A 23,711-nucleotide genomic window follows, 5' to 3' on the forward strand; every position below is an offset into this window, starting at 1 on the left:
CTCCTTGACTTGTAGTTGCTGAATGGGTTGCACAGTAAATCATTGCCAGATTCTTAAGTTTACGTACATTATGTCTCGTCTCAACAAGGTTTATGTTGTAAAAGCTTGTGCAATAATTGTCATTTTTATTTAAGTCTGTTCCCCAAACTAAAATTACTCTCTCTTTTAAAATGTATGCATGTAAATGTCTAACAGTTGAAAATGTATAACTAAATGCAAGGGTCATAATGATTAATTCCATCAATAATTCAAATGACGTTTTACGATTCAAGGACACAATATAATTTTATATTCGATTATTTTAAATTTGTGAGACATGGACTTTATAGCGGTGTCTATATATATAATCAGTAGCATACCTGTCAACCCCTTATCAGTGCCTATCTTATTACAGACCAATTCAGACCTTATTGGTCATTCCATGCCCCTATACATTTCAACGTTCATCCTACAAAGACCCACAATAAGGGAGAAACCCAAACTAACATACAAAAAAAATTCACTGAATTTCCCTATACAAGAATACGGATAAACCATATGGGTTGCCAGGTATGCGGGAGTGTTAATAAAAACTATAAAAACAAATTAACAACAAAAACAGATCCTAGAGTTGAAAATCAATGCTCCCACATGGTGAGTGTCAGAAGTGATTAGAATCAGGCCTAACAAATACTCTGTATGAAGATAAATGTTTGTGTATTTACATTTATCCCCATTGTCATTACTTGCAGCTGGCTTCAAGGTAAAGGGGGGGGGGGGCAGCGATGGTCCAGAGAAACGAAAATACTGAACGGTTCATTCGTGATAATAACGGGGGAATCGAGTTAATCACCCTCGACGAGTGAGGAGCAGCCTGGTCTGTTAAAAAAAAGTGCGCGTGTATGAGCAAGCTTAATAGAAAACCCGGAAAAATCTACCCGAAACTGAACTGTATGCACGTGCAGACAGTGTCGCCCCTCGGAGTGGCAATGGCTTCCAATTTCTCTCCCGCGCGCAGCTCTCCTCCTCCTCCTACCCGCGGCGCTGTCCTCGGATGTCTCGGCCAGATCAAGCGACTTCGGGTCGGCAGTGCTGACGCAGGCCGGGTTAAAATTCCAGATGTGGCCTCCCAGAGCCACGCGAAGGTCACCACTCGGAAGCACCTTTACCACCCGGCCCACCCGACCCAACGTCTGCCAAGAACACACAAGGGACGCCGCTTCAACCACTTGCATACAAAATCGGTGTGCGAATCCCATCCTAGTATGAGGCCACAACTACTCATCGAATATCATTCATGTACTTACACTATTTGTTGTTTGTTGAGGACGCTTCAAATTGCCGTGACTATGTAAGACTATAGAGCGGCGGTGGGCAACCTGCAGCCCGCGGGCTGCATGTGTTCCGTCGAGCCCTCGTGGTAGCCTGGTCTCAGTGTGTCCCTAGGGTGATGCGTGGGGTAATGGTTAGTGCATAAGCACGATGTCAAGCTTGTGGCCCACTGAAGTGGAGGAGGGCCGCTCATGTGGCCCACTAACTCGTTTGGCTTGCCCATTACTGCTATAGAGCATTCATTACTTTTATACAGTAATGTACAGTCCTTTACAGTCGACTGATGGATGAAGGCATCCCCACACCATGTCAGTCATGGTTGTTGCTGTAGATGGGAATTGAACTTAGGTTCACGTGCTCCACCGAGCCTATATGATTATCACAAAAAAAAAAAAATCCCAAAACAATAATTTTATATATTTACATTGAAGGTTCAAATAATATAATAAAATGTGTTCCTTGCCGTATATATGAGAGGTGTTGTTATCACAGTATCGATACGTATTTTTATTTGGTTAGCCCTTGTGGTGGTAGTTTTACACCAAAATCCTTATCAGTCACCCTCCACCACCTGACAAGGTTGTCACATTTACAAAGATACTATTAATATGTGGCCAATTTGTGGATCAAACTCTTACCGAAACATGTTCTTCTCAATTGTGGCTTAAGGCTTGTAATGACTGAATTTAGCATGGATATATGTGGCGTTTCGCTCATGTTGTGAGCTTGGGAAATGTGGTGGCGAAATGTTAACTACCTTGCCTGGTATACAGAAGGTCGTAGGCTCGATCCCGACCCTGACGCCTGTATATTTGGAGTTTGCATGTTCTCCCCGTGGTCACGTGGATTTTTCTCCGGATCCTTCGGTTTTCCCCTCCACATTTGGAATCAACATGTGTTTAAAGTATTTGGCTGCTATACATTTCCATGTGATAAGGCACTTCGTTGAGCTATCATTTGTGGCCAAGTCGCTTCTGAAAAAGAGATGTATAGCTCAGTGGGCCTTACCTGGTGAAATAAAGTGTTTAATTTTACTGCATACTTTGATTCCCGTTAAATGTGAAGGCATTCCACGGCCTCTGGGAGGGTTATCAGGACAGCCATCCTATGAGCTTGTATTCACAGAATACAACGACTGAGTGCTCCGGGTGCACCAGATAGGAAGGGTTGGTTGGCAAAGTGACATCGCGAGGCAGGTGTGGGTGCTCCGTGCGGCTGGTGTCTCAAGTAATTTCTCACCTTGGTCATGGGATCTGCCCATCCCCCATGACCCAACTGCAGCCGCTCCACCTCCGCCTTATTATTGCCGATTCGAACTGTGTCACCCACAGAATACACCTGCAATGGACGTTTTTTAAAATAAGCACAGATTTTTAACTGGTATAATTTTACACCCCATCGCCACACTAAACCTTACGAAGTCATCATCGTGCAATGTCCCTTACATCAGCTCATGAGTGACACTGGCGTGAAACCAATGTCTGCCGTGGTTATTTCTCTCTAGCTGGTATCACTGCTTCAGTCACTCTCAATCCGTTTCAATCTAGATGCCTAACTCCTGCATCCATCCCCTTGGCTTTTATGTCTACCCTTACTCCTGTTCCCATTCACTTCCGCGCATGCAGCGTCGCTAATTGCAGGATCCTGTCTGGCCTCATTCCCGCGACGTGTCCGGACCACTGCATCTTCTCTCCTTGACCTCACTCCTGACCAGTCTTGACTTCACTCCTGACCATTGTCTTACATTGTCAATTTCAGTCTCTCTGCAATCTTGCTACTTCATTGTGATAATTTACCCGTTATAAAAAATATACACAACCATCAGCATCAATGCCACCATCCACGATTATCATCGTCATTTTTGGCATCATCAACGCACATTTTTACGAGGCTGAGAAAAGTGAATAACGGTGATAAATGATCGCTTTGTATTAGAATGCACTTGCTTTCATATAAAAACACGAAAAAAAATCTAATATATCTAAATAAACTTTAACACTAGTTGAGGCACCGTATTTAATTTGTGTATATTTATTTCGTAAATAGGTCTGATTATTTTCATCCACTAAACTTAAAATTTTCTATATTTTCAGTTATTCACATTTATAGAATTATCGTTTATTAATGCTATACAGGAAGGGCTAAAGATCAGAGATATTACAATCCAAAACGACTGTGTTGTAATTGCAAATGTGATATGCATTGTGCTGTCTGTCTTTACCTTGATGAGACACTTGGGGTTGTAAATATACTTTCCACCGTTGCTGTACACCACCAACACATCACCATTGTCAATCAAACCAGCCACTTTTCCAGGACGTGCTGCAATCTACACAATACACAGAATAACAAACAAGTTAAAATATGAGACAAGGATGACAATCTTTTAAAACGCATCGCTGAACTTATACAAATGTGACTTTGCAGCAAGTATGCTACAAGCCTGTTGCCTGCTTGTTGCACACATTGTTAATTTAATAGCAAAATAACGTTTGTAATTTGAAGAAATGCAGGAGCAGTGGTGTATCTAGTTTATAAAGAGACCTGGATCAGGACCGCCAGATGTTCCTGGGAGCTTGGAGCTAAAGGCCTGGAAGAGACTGCCACATGGGGTCCCATTATTGAATAAGTCGCCATGGTGGCAAGATATTAACTCCCTCGCCTGGTATGCAGGATATCGTGGGTTCGATCCCGACCCAGATGCCTGTATATTTTGAGTTTGCATGTTTCTCTCCCCATGGTCATGTGGATTTTTCTCCGGGTCCTCTGGTTTTTCCCCTCCACATTTAGATACATGCGCTTAAGAGTATTTGGCTGCTATGAATTTCCACACGATAAGCCACTTTGTTGAGCTATCATTTTTGGCCAGGTCGCTTCTGAAAAAGAGCTACGTAGCTGTGGGACTTACCTGGTCAAATAAAACATAGTTTAGTTTTTAGTTGAGTTCAGTAGAATCGTGACAACAAATCCAAGCCCGTTGTGGGACTCTCATCTGTGTGAGGCCTGGGAAAAAAATGTCGCTTTGTCCACCCACTCTTCCCCTCTGGACAGCCCTGACCGAGATGTCTTCCCATACTCTTACCAATGCCATTGCAACTGAGAATCCACCATGCTCCTGCTGCAGTACCATGAGGGTCTGTCCGTCCACTCCGCACCTCACGGTGTCGCCCAGACAGAAGCCCTGCTCAATGCTGTCCCCCTCACCTGAGCACGCACACATGCACGCACAGGCCACAGGATGCTCTGGTAAAAACGTGGCTGCTGATGACAGCAGTGAGCACAGCACTTAGAGGCCTCTAAAATAAGGGGTAACGGGGTTCAGTCTGTTACCATCGCCGGGCATTGTGAAAGCTGCCACATCAGTGTCTTAAGTTGAAAAAATCACGCAGAAGTCTCCGCATAATCTTGTATTTTTAGCAACACGAGATTGTGACCGAACAAGCGTATGCCGAGGACCCAAGCTCGCCAAGTCTATGCCACCAGACCCCAGGTGCCATCAGGTTTAGCACCAATCAACATAGATCAGGGGCAGTATATTGTACATTAAACTCAGAAATCCACCCGAATGTGGACTGGATTCACACAATGCACACCTCTACAGCGCAGGATAAAGCGTGGTATCTTTTAATATAGTACACACAAATAATCTGGCGATCTAAGTTCGATTCCCAGCCACGGCTAACAACAGTGTCACATGATATCTGAACTGGTCCTGGTCTCTCCTTCTACAAAACCCACACTGACAAGCGTGGTCAAGTAAGATAAACCCGCCCCCAAGACCACCTTCACAGCCCCCACGACCAACAAGCTGTGGAGAGGTCTTAATATAGCAGTGGACTGATGAATGACAACTGTAAGTTATTATTCTATTGGAAATTATTACACAAATGTTACCTACTTGCATGCAATATTCTTCAATACATAAGGTAGGCTGGGGTAAGAGGCCTGTGTGGGGTATAAAGCCTTTCTTGTCCTGGTGCTAACAGGACAAGAAAGGCTAACAGCAATTACGTCATCAGCCATGGTCAGGTTTGAGGTGCAGCTCAACAGACAAGCCACATGTGAACACCAGGAAAAAAAGGCCTTTTACCCGAGGAAGGCCTATTATATTATGTTACTATACATTTTCTTTTAGCCATGTGTTCTGATTCTATTTGTCACAGAACATGTGCTTGATCACTGGGTCAAGCACGGCAAACCCACGGTAGTGTAATGCCCAACTTTAATTACACTCTAATATTTTTTTATTTAAAGTAGCTTATGATAAATTAAGAAACACGTGGATAATCACTTGAAGGTTTGCATCATGATATTACGGAATATAAGATAAACCCTTCTGTGATTTCAATGGCATATGGTTTGGCAATAGATTAATACTTAAGTGATATGAAAAACCCACACAAAACCTAATGACACATAGCATAAGGGGATAAAAGATGCATTAGCTATTGAACATAAGTGTCTTCTAAAGCATGTTAACTCATGTAGTGAAATTGCACACGATACTTTGGCGTGAGCTGGTTTCAGCAGTTGTGGGACGAGTGCCGCGTCCGTACAGAGCAGCGTGCTGGCGCTGTCAATAAGAATGTCGGCAGCCATGACAGGACCACAATTACAGACGCGACAACTGCGGCAGGAGGCTCTACCTTACCAGGATCGGCTGATCGTAGGAAATGTGCAAATAATTGAAATCCTCTCACAAAGTGAAAAATGAAAACCCATCGTCTTCTGCAGACGAAAGGATGCCGTGGAGATGGTAAGTTCTCCAGGCCATGGTGGATGTCCGATTAGAGGAGGCACCTAGGCAAGACAAGTGGTCTGGATAGTAGTGGCGTCCACTGGAAGTTGGGCTTGCAAGCTGCAGGTCCATTTTTCCGGAAGCGCCCAGTCGGTACGAGTTGATCTCGCCTCTCCAGCGAACTTGGGCGGCGTTCCTCTGACTGGTGCTATCCCAACCTTTAATGGTCAACACCAGGCCCTTTCCGCCTTCTCCGCCTGGGACAGAGTAAGAGAGGGTTCAGCTGTCAATGAATCATGGGGTGACGGCAAAGCTCACAGGGACAACAAAGTTCAAGTGCATTCCCAGTTTAAATGCTGCTGCTGTGTTACGGGTGGGGCTACATTCACTGCTCTCACAGGATAAAATGGCAGAAAATAAATAAATAAGCATCAATCTGTATCTTAACATAAAAAGTACATCTTCTCTAATCCATTAATATGTGTATTGACTTTCTATATATTTTTTAAATAGCATTTGTTTAAGCACACTAGTTTCACTCTTATAGAAAGGATCGGACATGCAGACAAATACCGTTAGATTAACAGATACTATTGAAGAGTGACCTTAATATGGTCAATAACATCTGCTAAACCAGCAGATAATAATCTGCTGCGATTACTCGCAACTGATATTAGCCTTGCCCAGGAGTCATACGCAAGGTTTTTGGTGCAGTGAACTAACCACAACGCCACCACACCACATGTCTGAGCATAATGCTTGATACACTGTATCTTGTTATATATGTTACATGTGCCATGTGTTTCTGTATTATGGGAATAAATGTGTCAGTTACCATCCTGGTTGCCCCACTTCCAGTCAGCCCCTCGTATGACCACAGCCTCTGGGAAGATGCCCTTCAGAGGCACCTTCCTGGCCATGTGCCGCACTGGCACCTGCACACTGAGAACAACGGGAGAGCAAATGGATCAGCACAGCACAGCCCAGGCTCCCGCACTGTGGAGCTGCACTCGGCGGGGCGCTGACATAGACCAGTGGTAGCGCATTCGCCACGTTGTTGCAGAGGTCTATGGTCTGAATTTTCGCCAGACCACCCCGGTTATTACTGCCAGTGTATTGACCATAAATAGCTACGCGCCGCCTATTTCACAATGTATCCCGTAAGTCAATGAGTCGGCCACTTTGTGCCGGTGTCAGCGTCCAAGTTTTCCAAATTTGAAAAATTATCCGTAAATTACTGAATTGGGATTACCCATGGCAATCATCCACCCCCTACTAGCAGGCAATTCCGGATTTGTGCTTAAAGGAACTGCCAAATTAATTCTGCATAATACAATTTTTTTATTTTTTCCGAAAACGTGAAGGAAGATTTGTATTGCCGTCCGTGACAGATTCCAGTTAATAGAGCATTCCAAATGGCAAGGTGTTAGATAACAGAGCTTTTACCATATTGTAGTTACTGCAATGCCTTATATGTAAAGAGGACAAGCTTACCTCGGCGAGCCTGGTGAGGTGATGCGGTTGAAGGCGTGGCTCAAGCTGTGCTTGTCACCCATGTAGCACGACGTGCACAAGTCAAAGTCGGGGCACCCCCTGCACTTCCAGCGGATGCCCCAGATCCACTTTTCTCCACAGCCATCGCACATCACCCCGAGGTGCTGAGTGCCTAGTGTGGCAATGCATCCACATCTGTAGTTGCATCCTTCATGGACAGTGTGATTTACGTTTGGATCAAGCACCAGATGAAATTGCAATTACGTGGATGCACAATGATTAGGGGCTATTCATAGTCAACACACAAAGTAAGGATGATGCGATTCATTTGTTTGTGGGTACCCACCTGGAGTGGATACCCAAATCTTGGTAACCAGCTTGGTCCATTAGTAGGAAACTGTACGAGGTGACCATGTGGGTTCTGTCTACTACATCGGTACCCAACTACTGCCATGTTACATGTGTGAATTAGCAGAGCTTAGAAAGGGATGGTGAGGTGTGGTGGTATCAAATGGCACAGGCTAAGATGATTTCTCGATCTTTAGTTTAGGCATTCAGTGGAGGTTACACTGTTTTGGTGATTTCAGATGGGTTTTTCTTACTGACCATATACAAATAATGAATTTAATTTTAAAGAGCATCTGATTCAGTAAAAATGAATGCAGTTATCCAGCTTTTCATACATCAAGGTCGAAGTAAAATATATATGATGGATATTCCACATTCCTAAGGTCGGAACTGGTCTCTTTATTGCACAACCATGGATGACTTCCTACGATGTGATTCTCATTTTATCAGCCATGTAGGGAGGATAGGTCTGAGTTCACTCTCAAGCAGTATTGTTGTGTGGCTATCAAAGCATCACCTGAGCATACATTCATAATAATAAATACATATTTCTTAGATAAATTTCAAACCGCTGTCAGTATATCTGGAAGCAATGGCTTTCAGCGAAAATACAACTGAATACAAACACACAAAACTATCTTGCAAGTTTTTGCTATGTGCGACAGGGCCTTAAGCTAACCTGTCTGTGCGTTGTCATACAGACGTAGGTCGTAGTGCCCGTTAACCCCAAGCCTGTACTTGTAGCGGCCACCGCAATCCCACTGCACAACGGCGCCACAGCTGCGCTCTGTGCCCCAGTTGCCTTCGGCCACCAGCGTCCCCAGGCCTCCCTCTCCTCCATCCTGCTGCTGCCAGCTCCAGCCCGGGCCCCGCACCACACGCACACCGGCCTGCATGGCGCTCCTCCTGCAGCAACACGCAACTGGCAATATGCAACCAGCAGGACACAATCAGCAACACGCAAACAACAACCAGTAACATGCGACCAGCAACACACGGCCAGCAATATTCCACCGGCAACACGCACCTAACGTAACCAGCGACAAACAACTATCAATACGCAACCAGCAACGTGTAACCAGCAATGTCACCAGCAACACACGGCAAGCAATACACGAGTAATATGCAATCGGCAACACGTGACCAGCATTATGCAACCAACTGTAATTAAAAGCTCACCCTGAAATTTAATATACTGTAGAGCAGGGGTGTCCAAACCTTTTGCAAAGAGGGCCACATTTGATAAAGTGAAGATGCCCGGAGGCCAATAGTTCTTTTTAACATTTTTTTTTACCACAAAAGTTACGTGAAAATACACACTGTTATAAAACAAATTTTCATTGTCACAATTACCTTTATTTTTCAAATGACAATGTAAGCAAATATAAGCCACTCAGGCAGACGTGAACAACTCTGAAAACACAATTCTGCCTTTCATTCAGTCAGATAACATTGAACAAACTGTATAAAATACCTTAAATTTCCATGAGTTAAATATCTTTGCCTCATGAACATTTTAAACAGGAGTTATACGTAATGCAAAGTGGTCTGTTATCATTAAACTTTAAAACAAGTGAATTTTGCCATTGTCTTTTAGAAGATCTTTCAGAAAGCAATAGTTTGTGTCACATCTACAGTTACATAGCATCAACAGTTATAACCAAATCTTAATCAAGAGTTTAATAAAAACAAGTGCCATAAGTCCAAGTGCATTAGTGTGCTTTAGGCTTTTCAATGTTAATAGTGACAGATGTTACAGTTCAAAACACTCAATTTCAGATTGATCAAGGAACAGATAACTTGCTGACACTAATGAGAAGGGTGATACTGAGATCTAAATTTTAGTAAAGAGACCAGGTCTGGCTTGAGGGCAGTGGTTGAGATGTGTAAAATGCCACGCAAGTGGGAGTCGCTCATTCTTGACCTCAATCGGTTCTTGTTTAAGTTCATGACTGAGAATGTTTGCTCACACAAATATGTGGAGCCGAATAAGCTCAGCATTTTCTTAGCGAATGACCGCATTTCTTTTTTTGCAGTTGCCATGGCAGAAATGACTCGAGAAGGGTTTACGGCACGGATGCAGAGCCAGATATAATTAAAATGGTGCTGCCACCGTGTGGTGAAAGGAGGAATTACATCTTTAACGTTTTATGATTTATAAGACCGAAGCTGCGGGCCGTGTGAAATCTGACCGCGGGCTGTGATTGGCCCGCGGGCCGGACTTTGGACATGCCTGCTGTACAGGCAATCTACAGTCCTTTCTACGAATGGATGAAGACCTCCCCATGCCATATTGGTTGTGGGTGTTGCTTGACTATACTTCACCACACTGGTCAGTACAGATTGGTAAAGGAGTTAAGGACTGGTTCTGATATCACTCGCCACGGATACTAGCTGTGGTCGTGAATTAAATTTAGGCAGCCAGGTTCATAGCACGGTACACGACTACAGCACCAATGCTCCGCCACAATAAATGAAATATATATTTTTAAAAATATTTGTTTTTAAATCTAAGGTTTAAAAACAAGCCATGGAGATATATATATATCGATGCATAGGTTCTTCTGGTTCAATAAAACAGTACCATTTTTTTTATCTTGTTGCTTAAATAACTAATTTCCATTTTTTATTATGTCATTATCAGACAGAATTCACCAGGATAATGTATTAATATAATTTTGGTTCCAATAAAAGTTAAATTACATTGTGTGGCTAAATATAAAATGGTAAATTCAGATATTACGTCCATTCTCTCATAAAAATTGGTTTAAATAATTCAAGTGGTAAGAACGGTGTTACTCTTTGGTTATTTCGGTAAAGTCACGTAGAAAATAAAATCAAATAGTAATATAATACGACGTTTCGGTTGCAACATAAGCAACAATCATCAGGTAAGAATGAATGATAAAACACAGGCACGGAAACAACACGGGCAGACAACATGCAGAGAGAGAGATACACACACAAAGATAAAACACAGACACGGCAACAACATAAGCAGACACGCATGCATGTGTGAATGGGCTAAGGCCATGAACTCACTAAAATTGAGAACCAAGTTTAATCACAGATGGCCCAACCCCAAATTAGAACTCAGAACCTCAACTGTTCCAACTCAGCACTCTGACTTTGGCGTAATCTGTCCATCTTACTTGAGTGTTTTAAATGTGGGAATAAATGACAATTCCCATTTGCAACTGAACCCACGTGTACCAAGGGATTACCGCACTACGAGAAAACACAGGGAAATCAGTAGCCTACTTCTATTTTTTTTAGATACTTTAGTTTAAATGTGGTGTGCTCATTGTATAAGACATCGTTTCTAAATCAATGGAAATTTCCCTCATGGCAGACTGTAAAAATACAAACTTTGAAAATATAAGCTAAATAAAATCACCTGCAAAGGAATGCAACAAAGCAGCCACAAAGGCCATAGTAGTTGCTTTGTGGATGAAATGGGGATTTGGTGACGCAATAACAATCCACAAAATGGCATTGCGGACATCAGCTACGTGGGTTGCGAGCAACAAGATGTAGTGACTGTGTATGTCACTGTGTGGTGCCGGACTTACGAAGCCACGGTGGATAATGTGTTGGCATTATGTGTAGCCCGCTTACTGGGCGTAGTACCACCAACCCTAGCGGGGCTTGGGTGAGCAGTGGTCAGCAGTGGTCAGCGCGGAGGCACCACGTACAGTGTGCGGTGCGGGCTCCCGGTGAGGTAGCGAGAGGGAGTGTCAGCCAGCCAGGGTTAAGTTGGGGCATGATACGCTGGTTGACCTGCCGACACGTGACCGGATGATATTGGAGGGGGGCCACCGGTGGACGGGGGCCACTGGGCGGTCACGTGGTATAAAAGAGCTCTCAGGAGCCTTTGGGAAGGAGCTCGAGAGATCTAGAAGGTGGGCGGGGCGAGGGGCGGAGCCAGCCCCAGTCCGGGCGGATATAACGGAAGCCCCGTGAGGGGCTCGGGGTTCTTCGTGTTGTTGGTGATGAAGATCCACGTCGGGTAAAATAAGCCTCTAGCCACGCGGTCCGGGACCCAGGTTGTGGTCCGGCCCGGGATAGCGAACCGTGTCTAGTTCTGCCGTAGCGTGGCTAGATGGGCACTCAACACCCAAGTGTGGGTTGTGTTATGTTGTGTTGAATTACTGAATAAATAGTGTTGCTCCCAAGACAACGTCTGTGACTCAGTTGGACTCACTACAAAAATAAATGGTGAAGCTGGAGATGGCACCGCTGGAGGTGGGGAGGGTGTGGGAGGGTCCAAGTGCATTCGAGTGGGAGGCATAGGAAGCACCGCCTTGCCTGTGTGGTCCGAGATACAGGGGGCGTGCGGCACGCACTGACGCAAGGGGCATGTGACGCAATGGGGGCACAGGGCAATGAGTGTCCCCCCCACCCGCGCTACACAACTGAAATAATTAATTAATTCGGTGTTGCCGAATGTGAACAAACTAGATCGTTCACACGCGAGGCATGGGATTCCCAAAGGCTGACACAACCCCTGATGTACAATATTTGTGCAGTTATGCAATGTTTACTGATAGAACATATGAAATGTTCACTCTGGCTTTGTTCCATTTCTCAGGAATATATCCAACGTTGGAAAGTGGCCCTACGGCAATGGAAAGGAATGTAATTTTAAAAAGGGCCAAGGAAGAAATAAGTATTCTTCAAAAATATATATTAAGCTGCCACCCATAGCAGCAGGATACTCATAAGATTTATTTCAACGGGGGGTATATGCTTTGCCAATGAATTGACTCAACTCTGGTACAACGTCGTCTCACTTCTGCGTGCCACTACATCCAACATATGTGGGTGCATGTTCTCTCTCAAGGCAACATTTCAAGCTGCCTATTTTAAAAGGAGTAATTCCGATACTGTACGCTTGAAACATCCGACAATGTGGATACCGTTCCTAACAGCTTAATACAAATGCGTGGGTTACGAGAGTGTAATCGTGGCCAAATTAAGGAGGTAAAATCTGCAATCAGGGACACGGCTCAATGTTTACTGGTAGGGCATTTGTGGAAAAGTGTGCTGCAAAACATGATGTATGCAGTGGATAAAATTGCCTTTGACTGGACTAGAATGCTATATAATCCAAATGAGTAATGGCAAATACATTTAATGCACCAACTTTGTATAAAAACATATACAGTATACTTTACGCTTCCCAAAGAAAGTTTAAAGCGTGACTGCTGCATTTTTACTTTTGTCCTTCTGTCTCTAAAATGGGTTCACGATAAACTCTCGTAAAGATGAGCCAAGATGAACGAGAATTTAGTGTTAAGTTGTGTTATTGTTCTTCTTCTCGACGTTACCCTATTGGCATCCGGTCAATTTAATAAAGGGTTGCCCAATACAAGAACACTGTACAAGGAACGTATTTTGGAAGGGTAGCTGCCCACACTCATCTGCGCGAGATGCAGACGTGGGGAGCACGGAAGTGAAAACGCAGTGGGGTAACAAACCCAATACTTCACATCATCAGAATATGTATTTATCCTGGAGGAATCCGATGAGCTATAAAGCACTTTTTTCACAGATGTCCAGTGGGGGTACGGGGTAAGAACGTTACAACAAACAATACAAAATCACGATGGTAGTGCAAGGCACCATGAAGGTAAACAAATCAAACCAAAAAACATAGAAATAGAACTAAACCACCCCCATCCTACCTGGCAAAGCCCAGAGGTATTCACTTCGCTGCACCGTCCCTCTATCACACGCCCACCACATATGACCCCGCAGCCGATAACACCTGTTAGACATGATGGTCGCTCATCCAAACACAAATTCGAACCCGATTCACTTCCGAGATCTTAGAGTCAGATCGGGCTGAGCCGACGGCGATTAACGGCGTCGATGTCTGTTTGCCTCATCATCCACTCAACTTCAACAGAGAACACCGCCACCAAAATAACTCACCGCGCACACCACTCACACAACTCAGCATTCACGCGACTCACCACTCACACGACTCACCACTCACACGACTCACCACTCACACGACTCACCACTCACACGACTCACCACTCATACCTCACACGACTCACCACTCACACGACTCACACCACTCACGACTCACACCACTCACGACTCACACCACTCACGACTCACCACTCTCACCACTCTCACCACTCACCCGACACCACGACCAGAAATCCACTCACCACTTGTACGGCTCTCACTACTCGCCAGACTCACCACCATTCGACGCTGCTGCTGTTGTTGTAAAAGTCTTACTACTGCAAAGTGAAACTGGGACGAACAGCCGCGCTCGCTGCCACTTCCTCATGCGCAGCGTGCGCTGTGGGCCAAGTGTCACCGATACAGCGGCACTTTACGTTGCGTGCAGTGTCGATTTTAACTTCTTTCGCACCATACGTAGCCAATCGTGCTCATCGGAGGTGCGGCGGGAGAGGGGGGGGGGCAACAAAACTGAACACGAAAAGCATCGAAACAATGAAATTAGTTTGTCAATGTCGACTTCAAAGTGCACAGTTCCCAGTGGGCTTCCGAATATCGGAAGGGAGAGCGTTCCAGACGGCCGCAGGAGCGCTCGAAGCTCGCAGACGCAGCTGGCCGCAATCTTTGTTGGTGGGGGGCGGCAGCTCGTGTGAGACACGGGGGGGGGCAGCTTGTGTGGAGACACGGGGGGGAGCAGCTCGTGTGAGACACTTATCGTGTAGTCACTACGCCACTTATACTGATAGGAACCTCCTGGTTACACCAGCCCACAGGGGATTATTGTGTCCGTCCATCCGTCGTGCAGAGAGGGGCTGGGTGGGGAGGGGCTGGTCACCCTGTGGTGCCCTTATAAAACTCAACGTTTAACCTACTCACGCCGGCTTGTGCCCACCCTCACAGTTGGGCATATTTGCGGAATACACCACGCCTCCGTTGACCCTGGCCATTGACCGAGCAACCCAACATTACTACCAGCTCACTCCGCAGGAATGTCTTCATGTAGTCACGACGCCACTGCTCGGGGTCCAACCGGAGGGACTTGTGATTGAACGCTCATAATGAAGCATTTGGCGCTCAGCCCCCCAGCTCTTGAAACCAGGAAATTGGTATATTTTTAAAAAATATATTTACCAGAGAAAATACTATAGGGCATTAAATGGTTTGTGTTAATATGTGTGGTGGTGGGTGTGTTCGCGTGATGCCAGTCTGTCCCTTGACCTAATTTCTGCTGGAGGGCTTGCAACCACTCCACGCAGCTTTATATCCACAGAAACCTCGAGTTGGTAGGGGGAAATAATTACGGGTGGCGTTTCCACTTTACTCGGGATATCGCGGGGGTTGGGGCAGGAAATAAGCAGAATCCTGTGCACCTGTTTGGTGATACGGTATATTTATATGGTCTGCGACAAAAAACCATAACGAACAAGCGCAGACCAGCAAATCTTGTTTCAAACAGGATGCAAGAATGTGCAAGAGCACAAAGGCTTTGTGCATATGCAAAACACCATCAACAATTACTGAAGTACATTGCATTACTTTTGTCTTGAGTGACCATTTTTGAGCAAACGTGACGAACTGCAGAGGTGGTGTGCTTTTTAGACACTTGTTTGTGGCAAAACATTGGCAGCAAACTCGTTTCGGAAAAACCAGGGCTGTTAAAATAGTGAATTCTCATTGTACGGTGAGGCGACCATGCACAATCCCGGGCGATGATGATGGTTCCGCGGGATGTTGCGATGTCACTGGCGATAGTTGTGATGATTGCAACGGCTACATGGCCCAGCCCGAAGGAGTCACTGATCAGACAGAATGAGTGGGGATGTGAAGGAGCGGCTGCCCCCACAGAAGCCTGGACACGGCTCCACAGCGACGCGAGATCTTGGGGGGGGGGGGTGGGTGCTGCTCCTTGCCACCTTCCCCACACATGCAGCGCCCACGCTTACTGTATTCTCCAGGATCATACAATCCTGTGTTTGAACGTTGGAATGTCAGTGTTATTCAATATGTAAACCACGTGTCAATGTTCAAAACAGCATTTTGCAAACTCTGGTCGTACACCCATGGATGATGTCAGTCTCATTGTATGGCCATTGTCTAAATCACAATAGATTGCTCGGGAAGACACTGGAAGGAACAATCGAGAATGCATTTGGTCAACAACCCGACACTCCATGCTTCAGTTTTTCAGCCACATTAAAAGGGGCCTTGGATTTAAAGAAGTTTGAGAAATCGGTCCCAGTTAACACTTTATTCAAATACAGAAGCCATGACATTACATACATTAGGTCTGTGTGATTATACAATAGCCTCAGGACATTTTCCATTAAATTTAGTCAAAGACAATGATTTCACGAACATCCATGAAATAACAACTGTTTAAGAAATTACGTAAAATAATGAATGAGGGGTTTTTGTAGTAATTATTTGCACGGTTTACCTGAGTTTGATTCCTAGCCACAGCTAACATCAGTGGCAGGCGATGTCTGAACCCATCCGGGACCTCTTTCATCAATGGGTACTCACTGAGTAGCGTTGTAAAGTGTGGTTAACAAAAAAATTACCTCTCCAATCACTCCGAAGGCATCATGAGGCTTTCAGTCAGCAGTGGATTTACCAAGGCCTCTAAGTTATCATTGGTGATTACCCACAATTATGCATGCTCAATTAAGTTTTTTTTTCTAGATGGCCTTCATCTTCATGACCCTCAATTGGATCAATCCAAGTGGGCTGGTTCTGGGCTGCCCTGGATCCCTTTAGCAAGGGGCAGAAGATGGAAGCACTGGTTGCTGTTGTTCACCGCTAGTTTTAAATGATGATGATGATGATGTCGGTAGTGACGATCTCTTGTTTTTCACGCAGCCAGTCCCTTGTAGGTTTAATGGAGACGCTAGCCGAGCATTGAGCACATGTTGAAGTTGCTCACTTCTTGGAAGATGAAAATATATACGTGCCGTTATGTAAAATTAGACCCAAGATAGACTTTTTCCCCAAGATAACAAGACCAATAAACCTAATTCATGCACAGAATGAGACCAGTCGTAGTCTGTAATACAAACAAACCAAGATGGTTATTCACAATTATTACCTTAGCGTATTCATAATAACAGCTTGGCAATTAAAGTAATCATGCATGATCTTTTGTAGTTGAATATGAACATAAATACTCTAAATATACTATCTTGGTGGCTTACTTACAAAACATGCAGTGTTACAGTCCTGTATGAGGGAGTAATGGCACTGTAGGTTAGGCACTGCACTAAATTAGATTCCTGGTTATGACTACTATAAATCCACACTGACCAGCATGAAGTATGGTCAAACTATTTAAAGTGAGAGTGGGCATTCATATAGCATGGATTGATAACTGGCTATAAATTATTACTTTATATTATGCAAAATGAAAGTTGTCATGCAGACAGGATTTATCCCTACCTGAGAATATTGCCCATGCATGCCTCGGTCAGTCACAGCTGGAGGTACGCTGTGGAGAGACAGGGTGTCAAGTTGCACTTGGTTCATGCGTTTAACCAGTATACACTGACACAATTTGTTGTAATTTAATTACAGAGGATTGTTTACCATTTCAAAATAACACGTACCAATTTTTATTTAATATAACCAGGAACGCCCCGTTTCAATAGAAATCGATACAATTGGGCTTAAATACATTGTACAATGTTTTAACATTGATTTGTGATAAATATATTCTATTTTTGTTACCACAGCAAAAACAGGGTAGCTACAGTGACTTGCTAAACTCTCAGACAATCCAGATGTTGCTATGCATTTATCCCAGTTACTCTCAATCGTGTGCAGTTGTGTTGAACATAAGTGTTGAATGCATCTCCCTTAATAATGTCCTTTTAATAGTGGTGATGGAGCCCAGCGGAAGCACGTTCGCCTCTTGTTGCAGAGGTTCACGGTTCGAATTCAGCAGCTGCCATTATTATTACTGTGGGCATAATAACTGTAATAATACTGCACACCATTTGTTTCACAGTTGATGTTAAAGATACCCCCTGACGTTATTTGGCAAGTCCCGGGGTCCAAATTTGAAATATACCTGCAAATTACTCAATTGGCACTGAATATATAAATCACTGCCCCCCTACTGGCAGACTAATACCAAAGATCACTGTTGCATATGAGACCATCCTGGTCTCGAGTTCTCACCTGGTGAATTTTCACTTCAGTGGCCATGCCCGTGGTGGCCGTGCCCATGGTGGCCGTGCCCGTGGTGGCCGTGCCCGTGGTGGCCGTGCCCGTGGTGGCCGTGCCCGTGGTGGACTTCATGCACATGGTGGACTTCATGGCCATGGTGGACGACTTCGTGCCCATGGTGGACGACTTCATGCCCATGGTGGACGACTTCATGGCCATGGTGCCCGTGGTTGACCCCAAGCCCATGGGCGACCGTGTGGAGGAGCCCAGAAAGCCCTCCACTATGGGCCCCGTGGTGATGGTGGCCAACAGCTGGCACATGTTGATGCACATGGTGATATACTGGGGCTTGTGTGTGGTGGTTTGCATGGGGTTGTGGGTAACAGACCGCGTTGCTTTGACCTGGATGCCCAAACATTTGCACTTGGGGATGTGCTCCCGTAGCGGGTGCTGTGCCAACATAGGTATTTGGGGAATATGCATGGTTGGCAGGGTATCCTGGCTGGGGATAACCCTGCACGTATGTAGGGTATGGGGAGTTATGTGCATTTGTTGGGGGGTATCCTGGCATCGAAGGAGCAATTTGATTACCTGCAAAGATACATTAATTGATTAAATCAAGCCAGACTGCAGATGATGAGAACATTTATGAAACCAGTCCTGAGTTTGCTTGTTCAGAATCAATGTCGGCATTACGCACTCCCAGAAGGCCGTGGGGCCAATGAGTTGTGTAAAAACAAATTGTCTACTTATATATTTGGTTACTTATATTGTCCACCGATTATTGATTTGATTTCTAATTCTGCTTTCATCACTACTCAAAACTAAATATTTGCAACTATATATGAAACATTTACATGAAAAGGACATCAGAATATTACTGTTAATGTTCTAATATGGATTAGTTTTTCTGCAAATTTGCATTGCTAATTATAACAAGCTCCTATTTTCATTACACAAATTCAGCTTGATATAATAGCAAGTATCTATATGAATAAAAACCTTAACCTGAATGTGTCAAAAACCTCTCGGGTACCTCCCGACAAGGGAAAAAGCTGAAATTTTTTCATTTTAAGGCACCCAAATCTCGATTTTAAGTGTCCCATAAACCGTTTAAAAAATAAGATATTGTCTTCGTTTTATAGAGCATTGTATGATGTTCAAATCTGAATAATTCGAAAACAGTAAAATATAGGAGCTGCCCCTCAGAGTATTAAGTTCATGACTTTTTGTTCTTTCTAATTAAAAAATGATGGAATCTTTAAATTGAGGGGTTTCCGACGGGTACATCTTTAAATAAAAAGTTGAATCAAGTCATGAACAAACATTTTTTGTGGAAAAATACACATTTTTGGAGTAGATGTTAGTGTCTGGTCATAGATCAAAATTGTCAAAAATCATATCAGGTTACTTATTATATGTATCGAAAACTTTTGCCTGGCGAAGACAGGCTTCATGAGAACTAGTTTGAAATATTCAAAGAAAATAATGTTACAGTATTATAGACATTTTACAATATATCTAAACGTGTACATTTTTCTTAATGAATATACTGGCAAGAAAATCTTATATAATAGTTAGGCTTTGTGTTGTGCTGTCCAAAAGCCAAACGCCAGCATGAATGACTTGGCCTAACGGGTATAGAAATTCCATTCATCTAACCCTAATCCTCACCACAAATCAATTTAGACATTTCAGCAGTCTCCTCAAATAATTTCAGTGCATATTATTGGATCCATTGCCACATTTGAAAATTAGTTACCTGTTAACAATCACGTACTTACCAACAAAACGCCCGATTCAGTGCCATCATTTGTTCAATAATACGGTTAGTTTCTTACAGTTGCTCATAATGCTTGACAAAGGCTGTAATCATGCGAGTGAACAATGTGAACACACCACCAAAATGCCAGTGGTGAGATGTTAACTACCTCACCTGGTAGACAAGAGGTCTTGGGTTCGATCCCGACCCTGACACCTGTATATTTGGAGTTTGCGTGTCTCTCCCCGTGGTTGCATGGAATTTTCTCCCTCCACATTTAGAAACGTGCGTTTGGCTGCCACTTCGTTGAGCCATCATTTGTGGCCAGGTCGCTTCTGAAAAAGCTATGTAGCTCAGTGGGCTTTACCAGGTAAAATAAAACGTTCAATTCAGTTTGCTGCACTTAGCCAAGGCGGAGCCCCCCCCCCCCCTCTTCTTGCCAGGGAGACAGCACCAATCTTCCTCCCACCAGGAATTCTTGTGAGAAGTCACTGGCAAGTTCCAAGCGTGAGATTTGGTCTATCACACAGGATGACCCCCAATACATCGCTAACCATGAACAGTCAACTAGAGGGCATTAACATTGACCTGTTTTCTCCCAAAACTCTATAGTTGATTAAAAACTCGATTTGGAAAATAAGAGTGGCATTACCGTGGAGGCGTTTCCAAAAATCATTGCTGGTAAAATTCCCAGACTAACAAAAGAAAATGTTAAATTAAAAAGTTAAATTAAAAATGTTCCCAACGCATACATGTTTTTATTTATATGTTCGGTGATATTATTTCCCAAGTTCTGACTTGGGAAATTTGTCCCACCCCCTGAAATAAAATTGGCCCCGAAAATGCAGTCTCCATTAACAAATATTCAGTCTCCATTTCTCGAGTTGTGGCTCACAGAAACAGGACGTTTATATTCTGTGTCAATGATTATTTACATCTTTGACATTCTCGTGGTAACAGACAATCGTGAAGATTGCCAGTTATTGAAAGTAAACGTTTTTTAACCAACTGAAGAAAAATGTATTACACTACAAGTTTAATCTGGGTAATACAGTACGTAACCTTGAGCCTAACAAGCGTCGTACAACCGAGTAAGCATGAGGAAGCCTCACATGCAAGTTTCGCGACGTTATTTCAGGTAAAAATAGCACAGGTAAAAACGGCACAGGTCAAAATGGCACAAGTGAAAACTATGAACAAAAATGGCACAACTAAACGGGTTAGAATTAATCATCTCTTTCATTCAGATCAGTACGTACGTGTTAGTACTTCTGTTAGCACAGTACTTGTAACTGTTAATGCCAGTCCCGTTTGACGGTGCCATGTTTACTCTAAGATTGTTATTTGTTATTTGAGTCCAGTGAACTCTTAAGGAAGCCTGGAGGACTCACTGGAGACCACCGACTCTCGTACTCAAACCTCCACCAACTCATCAGTCGGATCACCGCAGTACTGTATACAACATAGCAGAGGTGTGGACTCGAGTCATGTGACTTGGACTCGAGTCAGACTCGAGTCATGAATTTGATGACTTGCGACTCGACTTGGACTTGCATAACAATGACTTTGTCCCACCTATGAGATGTGGACTCGAGTCATGTGACTTGGACTCGAGTCAGACTCGAGTCATGAATTTGATGACTTGCGACTCGACTTGGACTTGCATAACAATGACTTTGTCCCACCTCTGCAACATAGCAACCCATAGCAACACAGCACACGACTCAACAGTGGGCTACACGCAACTGTTTGTCGATCTGTATTAACAGTACTGACCACTCGTTTTGAATATAGTTGTATTTGTATATTTTGTTAAAGTTGTATTTTCTATACTTTGAACTCCTATCGTGTTGTTGTATCGTTTGTCGTTGTAACGTTCTGACCCGACTCTATAACTGGACATATGTGCAAAAGCGCTTTATAGCTCATCGGATTCCTCCAGCATAAATATTCTGATTCTAAATAACAGTAATTTCGAGTACACAAACACCAAAAACAATACACAACACCAGCTATAATTTCAGGCGGTAATCATACGATCTCTCGTTAAATGCTAATCCAAAGTTAACGTGTATATTCTGTATAAGTATAATCCAAAGGGCCGGCAACCGCTCAACGTGACTGTCGTTCTAAGATGCCTGCGTGCGCGAACCTTGTAGCTCCGTACCTGCGGGAGGATTCCACATGGTCGCAGGCGAAATGTCACAACCGGAGAGACGATGGGGGAGAGTCTTGGGAAGATTCCTTCCTGTTCTGCTTCTCTTCGCCCTTCCTGTTCTGCTTCTTCTCTTCAGCCGCACTGGAGGAAGTGTGGACCGTGCTCATCACGCGCAACCCGCGTCAATTGTCCCCTCCCTTCAACAACCGGTTTGTCCCGTTCAAACATCGCCCGCATTTTTAGAGTTCTTCTGTGTCGTGAGTCAAGCCAACAAGACAAAGATCCCCCGTTTAGCCTAGAAACCAGACTGTTGGGGGCAAGTGCTGTTAGCGAGCAGCACCTACGAAGGCCGGCACGGCGCACGAGGGGTTGGGTGGCGAGCACCACGCCCGGCCACCTTTGTCTCCCCAGTGGCGATGTTTACACATCACACCAGGTACAAATTTGAGGCGGACTCGACCTAGGGGAGGCCCAGGACCGGTTCAGATCATCGTCACTAGTGTTGGCCGTGAGCAGGAATCGAACACGTGTCGCCAGGGTCGTAGCACAAGCCACACATATTCACACCCCCCCCCCCCCATGAATAAAGTGACATTTGCAAAAAAAAGCATTGCCCACGTCATCGTTTTCAGCTCCTGCTGTAATATAACAACACAGTAAAATGTTGACTCATGCGACAGCGAACTTTATTATACATTGCACATGATTCGGTGATGCTGCGTTGGCAGTGGTTCACAAGCACAAGGAACTCACAATGGTTAATAGTTACTGCCTTAAAATACAATACCTTTGGAACCTCATTTGCCAGTAAAAAAATATGATAATTGTTTTTTTACCCTTCTATCTGGCAACAAAACTGACACCTTTTTTTTACAAGGAGTCATGTTTACATAGACCACAATACCTGCAGTCATAATGCAAACAAAAAACATAACTCTGATAATGTGCACTGTCCTTGAAGTTGATTGGTCCACACCCGAGACAGCTTTCCTTAGAGCCTAGTCTCACATGGGGTGGACCAGATGACGCCAAAAGGCACACAACTCAAAGACAATGCACCATCAGAGTATGACTCCTTGTAAAAAAGGTGTCAGTTTTGTTGCCAGATAGAAGGGTAAAATAACAATTATAATACAATACCTGTCAACCCATACGGTTTTCTCCGTATTCTTGTACAGGGAAATTGCGTTTTCAGATCCATATGGCGTACAGCCGTTTCAATACGGGCAAAAAACATGTCTTTGTGTTTCTCCCTTGTGATGAGACTTTGTAGGTTGAACGTTGACATTTATAAGGGCACGGGGTGACCAATAAGGTCTGAATTGGTCTGTGTTAAGGTAGGCACTGATAAGGGGTTGACTGATATGAAATACAAAGATAACCTGTGACCGTTTCTGGCAATGACCCTTCTACAGTATCTTCCCCCCTCGATCACCATGAAAACGGAGAGAGTGGAGAAGGATAACGAATGAGAGATCATGGGGGTCAGGGTCATTATCTAAAATGTCGCCGATTATATTTGTTTTCTTTGAAGGCGGTGTTGTTGATGAGTGGTGGGTTCTGTTGATAATTAACCTGTAGTTTTAGTTTTCATGAGAAAAAAGAAGCTACAGCATCTAAATACGAACAGGTTAACGTACTACAGTGATACCTAGGTTCACGAACGCTTCTGTTCACGAACAACTCGGTTCACGAACAGAAAAGTTCATAAAAATATGCTCCGGTTCACGAACTCCGCTTCGGTTCACGAACAGGAGCCG

At 44.1% G+C, this 23,711-nt stretch overlaps 2 protein-coding genes across 14 annotated transcripts in view; both read right to left on the reverse strand.

Moving 5' to 3' along the window:
* Window positions 1–14,239, reverse strand: part of LOC144721200 (E3 ubiquitin-protein ligase MIB2-like) — a 65,368-nt gene extending 51,129 nt beyond the window's left edge. The window contains exons 1-9 of one of the 11 annotated variants that reach the window (XR_013585861.1): window positions 13,579–13,946; window positions 8,571–8,813; window positions 7,544–7,715; window positions 6,885–6,991; window positions 6,112–6,306; window positions 4,394–4,515; window positions 3,533–3,640; window positions 2,551–2,649; window positions 1,016–1,172 (exon numbers count right to left, since the gene is read on the reverse strand). Coding sequence is in view for 10 of the 11 variants with exons in the window: in XM_078598617.1 (XP_078454743.1) it covers window positions 1,016–1,172; window positions 2,551–2,649; window positions 3,533–3,640; window positions 4,394–4,515; window positions 6,112–6,306; window positions 6,885–6,991; window positions 7,544–7,715; window positions 8,571–8,813; window positions 13,579–13,672 (1,297 nt within the window). In the remaining variant the exon portion in view is untranslated. Of the gene's footprint in view, window positions 1–1,015; window positions 1,173–2,550; window positions 2,650–3,532; window positions 3,641–4,393; window positions 4,516–6,111; window positions 6,307–6,884; window positions 6,992–7,543; window positions 7,716–8,570; window positions 8,814–13,578; window positions 13,948–14,073 lie in introns of those variants that run through there. The other 10 variants (XM_078598618.1, XM_078598623.1, XM_078598619.1 and 7 more) reach the window with 10 other exon arrangements.
* A 1,864-nt stretch (window positions 14,240–16,103) lies between these two features.
* On the reverse strand, window positions 16,104–22,140 carry LOC144721199 (uncharacterized). Of its 3 annotated transcripts, none has more exons than XM_078598616.1 (4): window positions 21,961–22,140; window positions 18,044–18,622; window positions 17,303–17,351; window positions 16,104–16,913 (listed from the first exon to the last, which is right to left on the reverse strand). In XM_078598616.1, exons 2-3 carry the CDS (start codon window positions 18,578–18,580, stop codon window positions 17,331–17,333), a joined length of 558 nt encoding a protein of 185 aa, XP_078454742.1. In that variant the 5' UTR covers window positions 18,581–18,622; window positions 21,961–22,140; the 3' UTR covers window positions 16,104–16,913; window positions 17,303–17,330. The 3 variants fall into 3 exon arrangements, with proteins under 3 accessions (XP_078454742.1, XP_078454741.1, XP_078454740.1); XM_078598615.1 differs by having other exon boundaries at window positions 21,946–22,137; XM_078598614.1 differs by lacking the exon at window positions 21,961–22,140 and adding an exon at window positions 19,968–21,936.
* Between the last annotated feature and the right edge of the window lie 1,571 nt (window positions 22,141–23,711).

Source organism: Lampetra planeri, chromosome 11 (genome assembly GCF_965212315.1).
Source record: "Lampetra planeri chromosome 11, kcLamPlan1.2.h2, whole genome shotgun sequence".
Taxonomy (NCBI): Eukaryota; Metazoa; Chordata; class Hyperoartia; order Petromyzontiformes; family Petromyzontidae; genus Lampetra; species Lampetra planeri.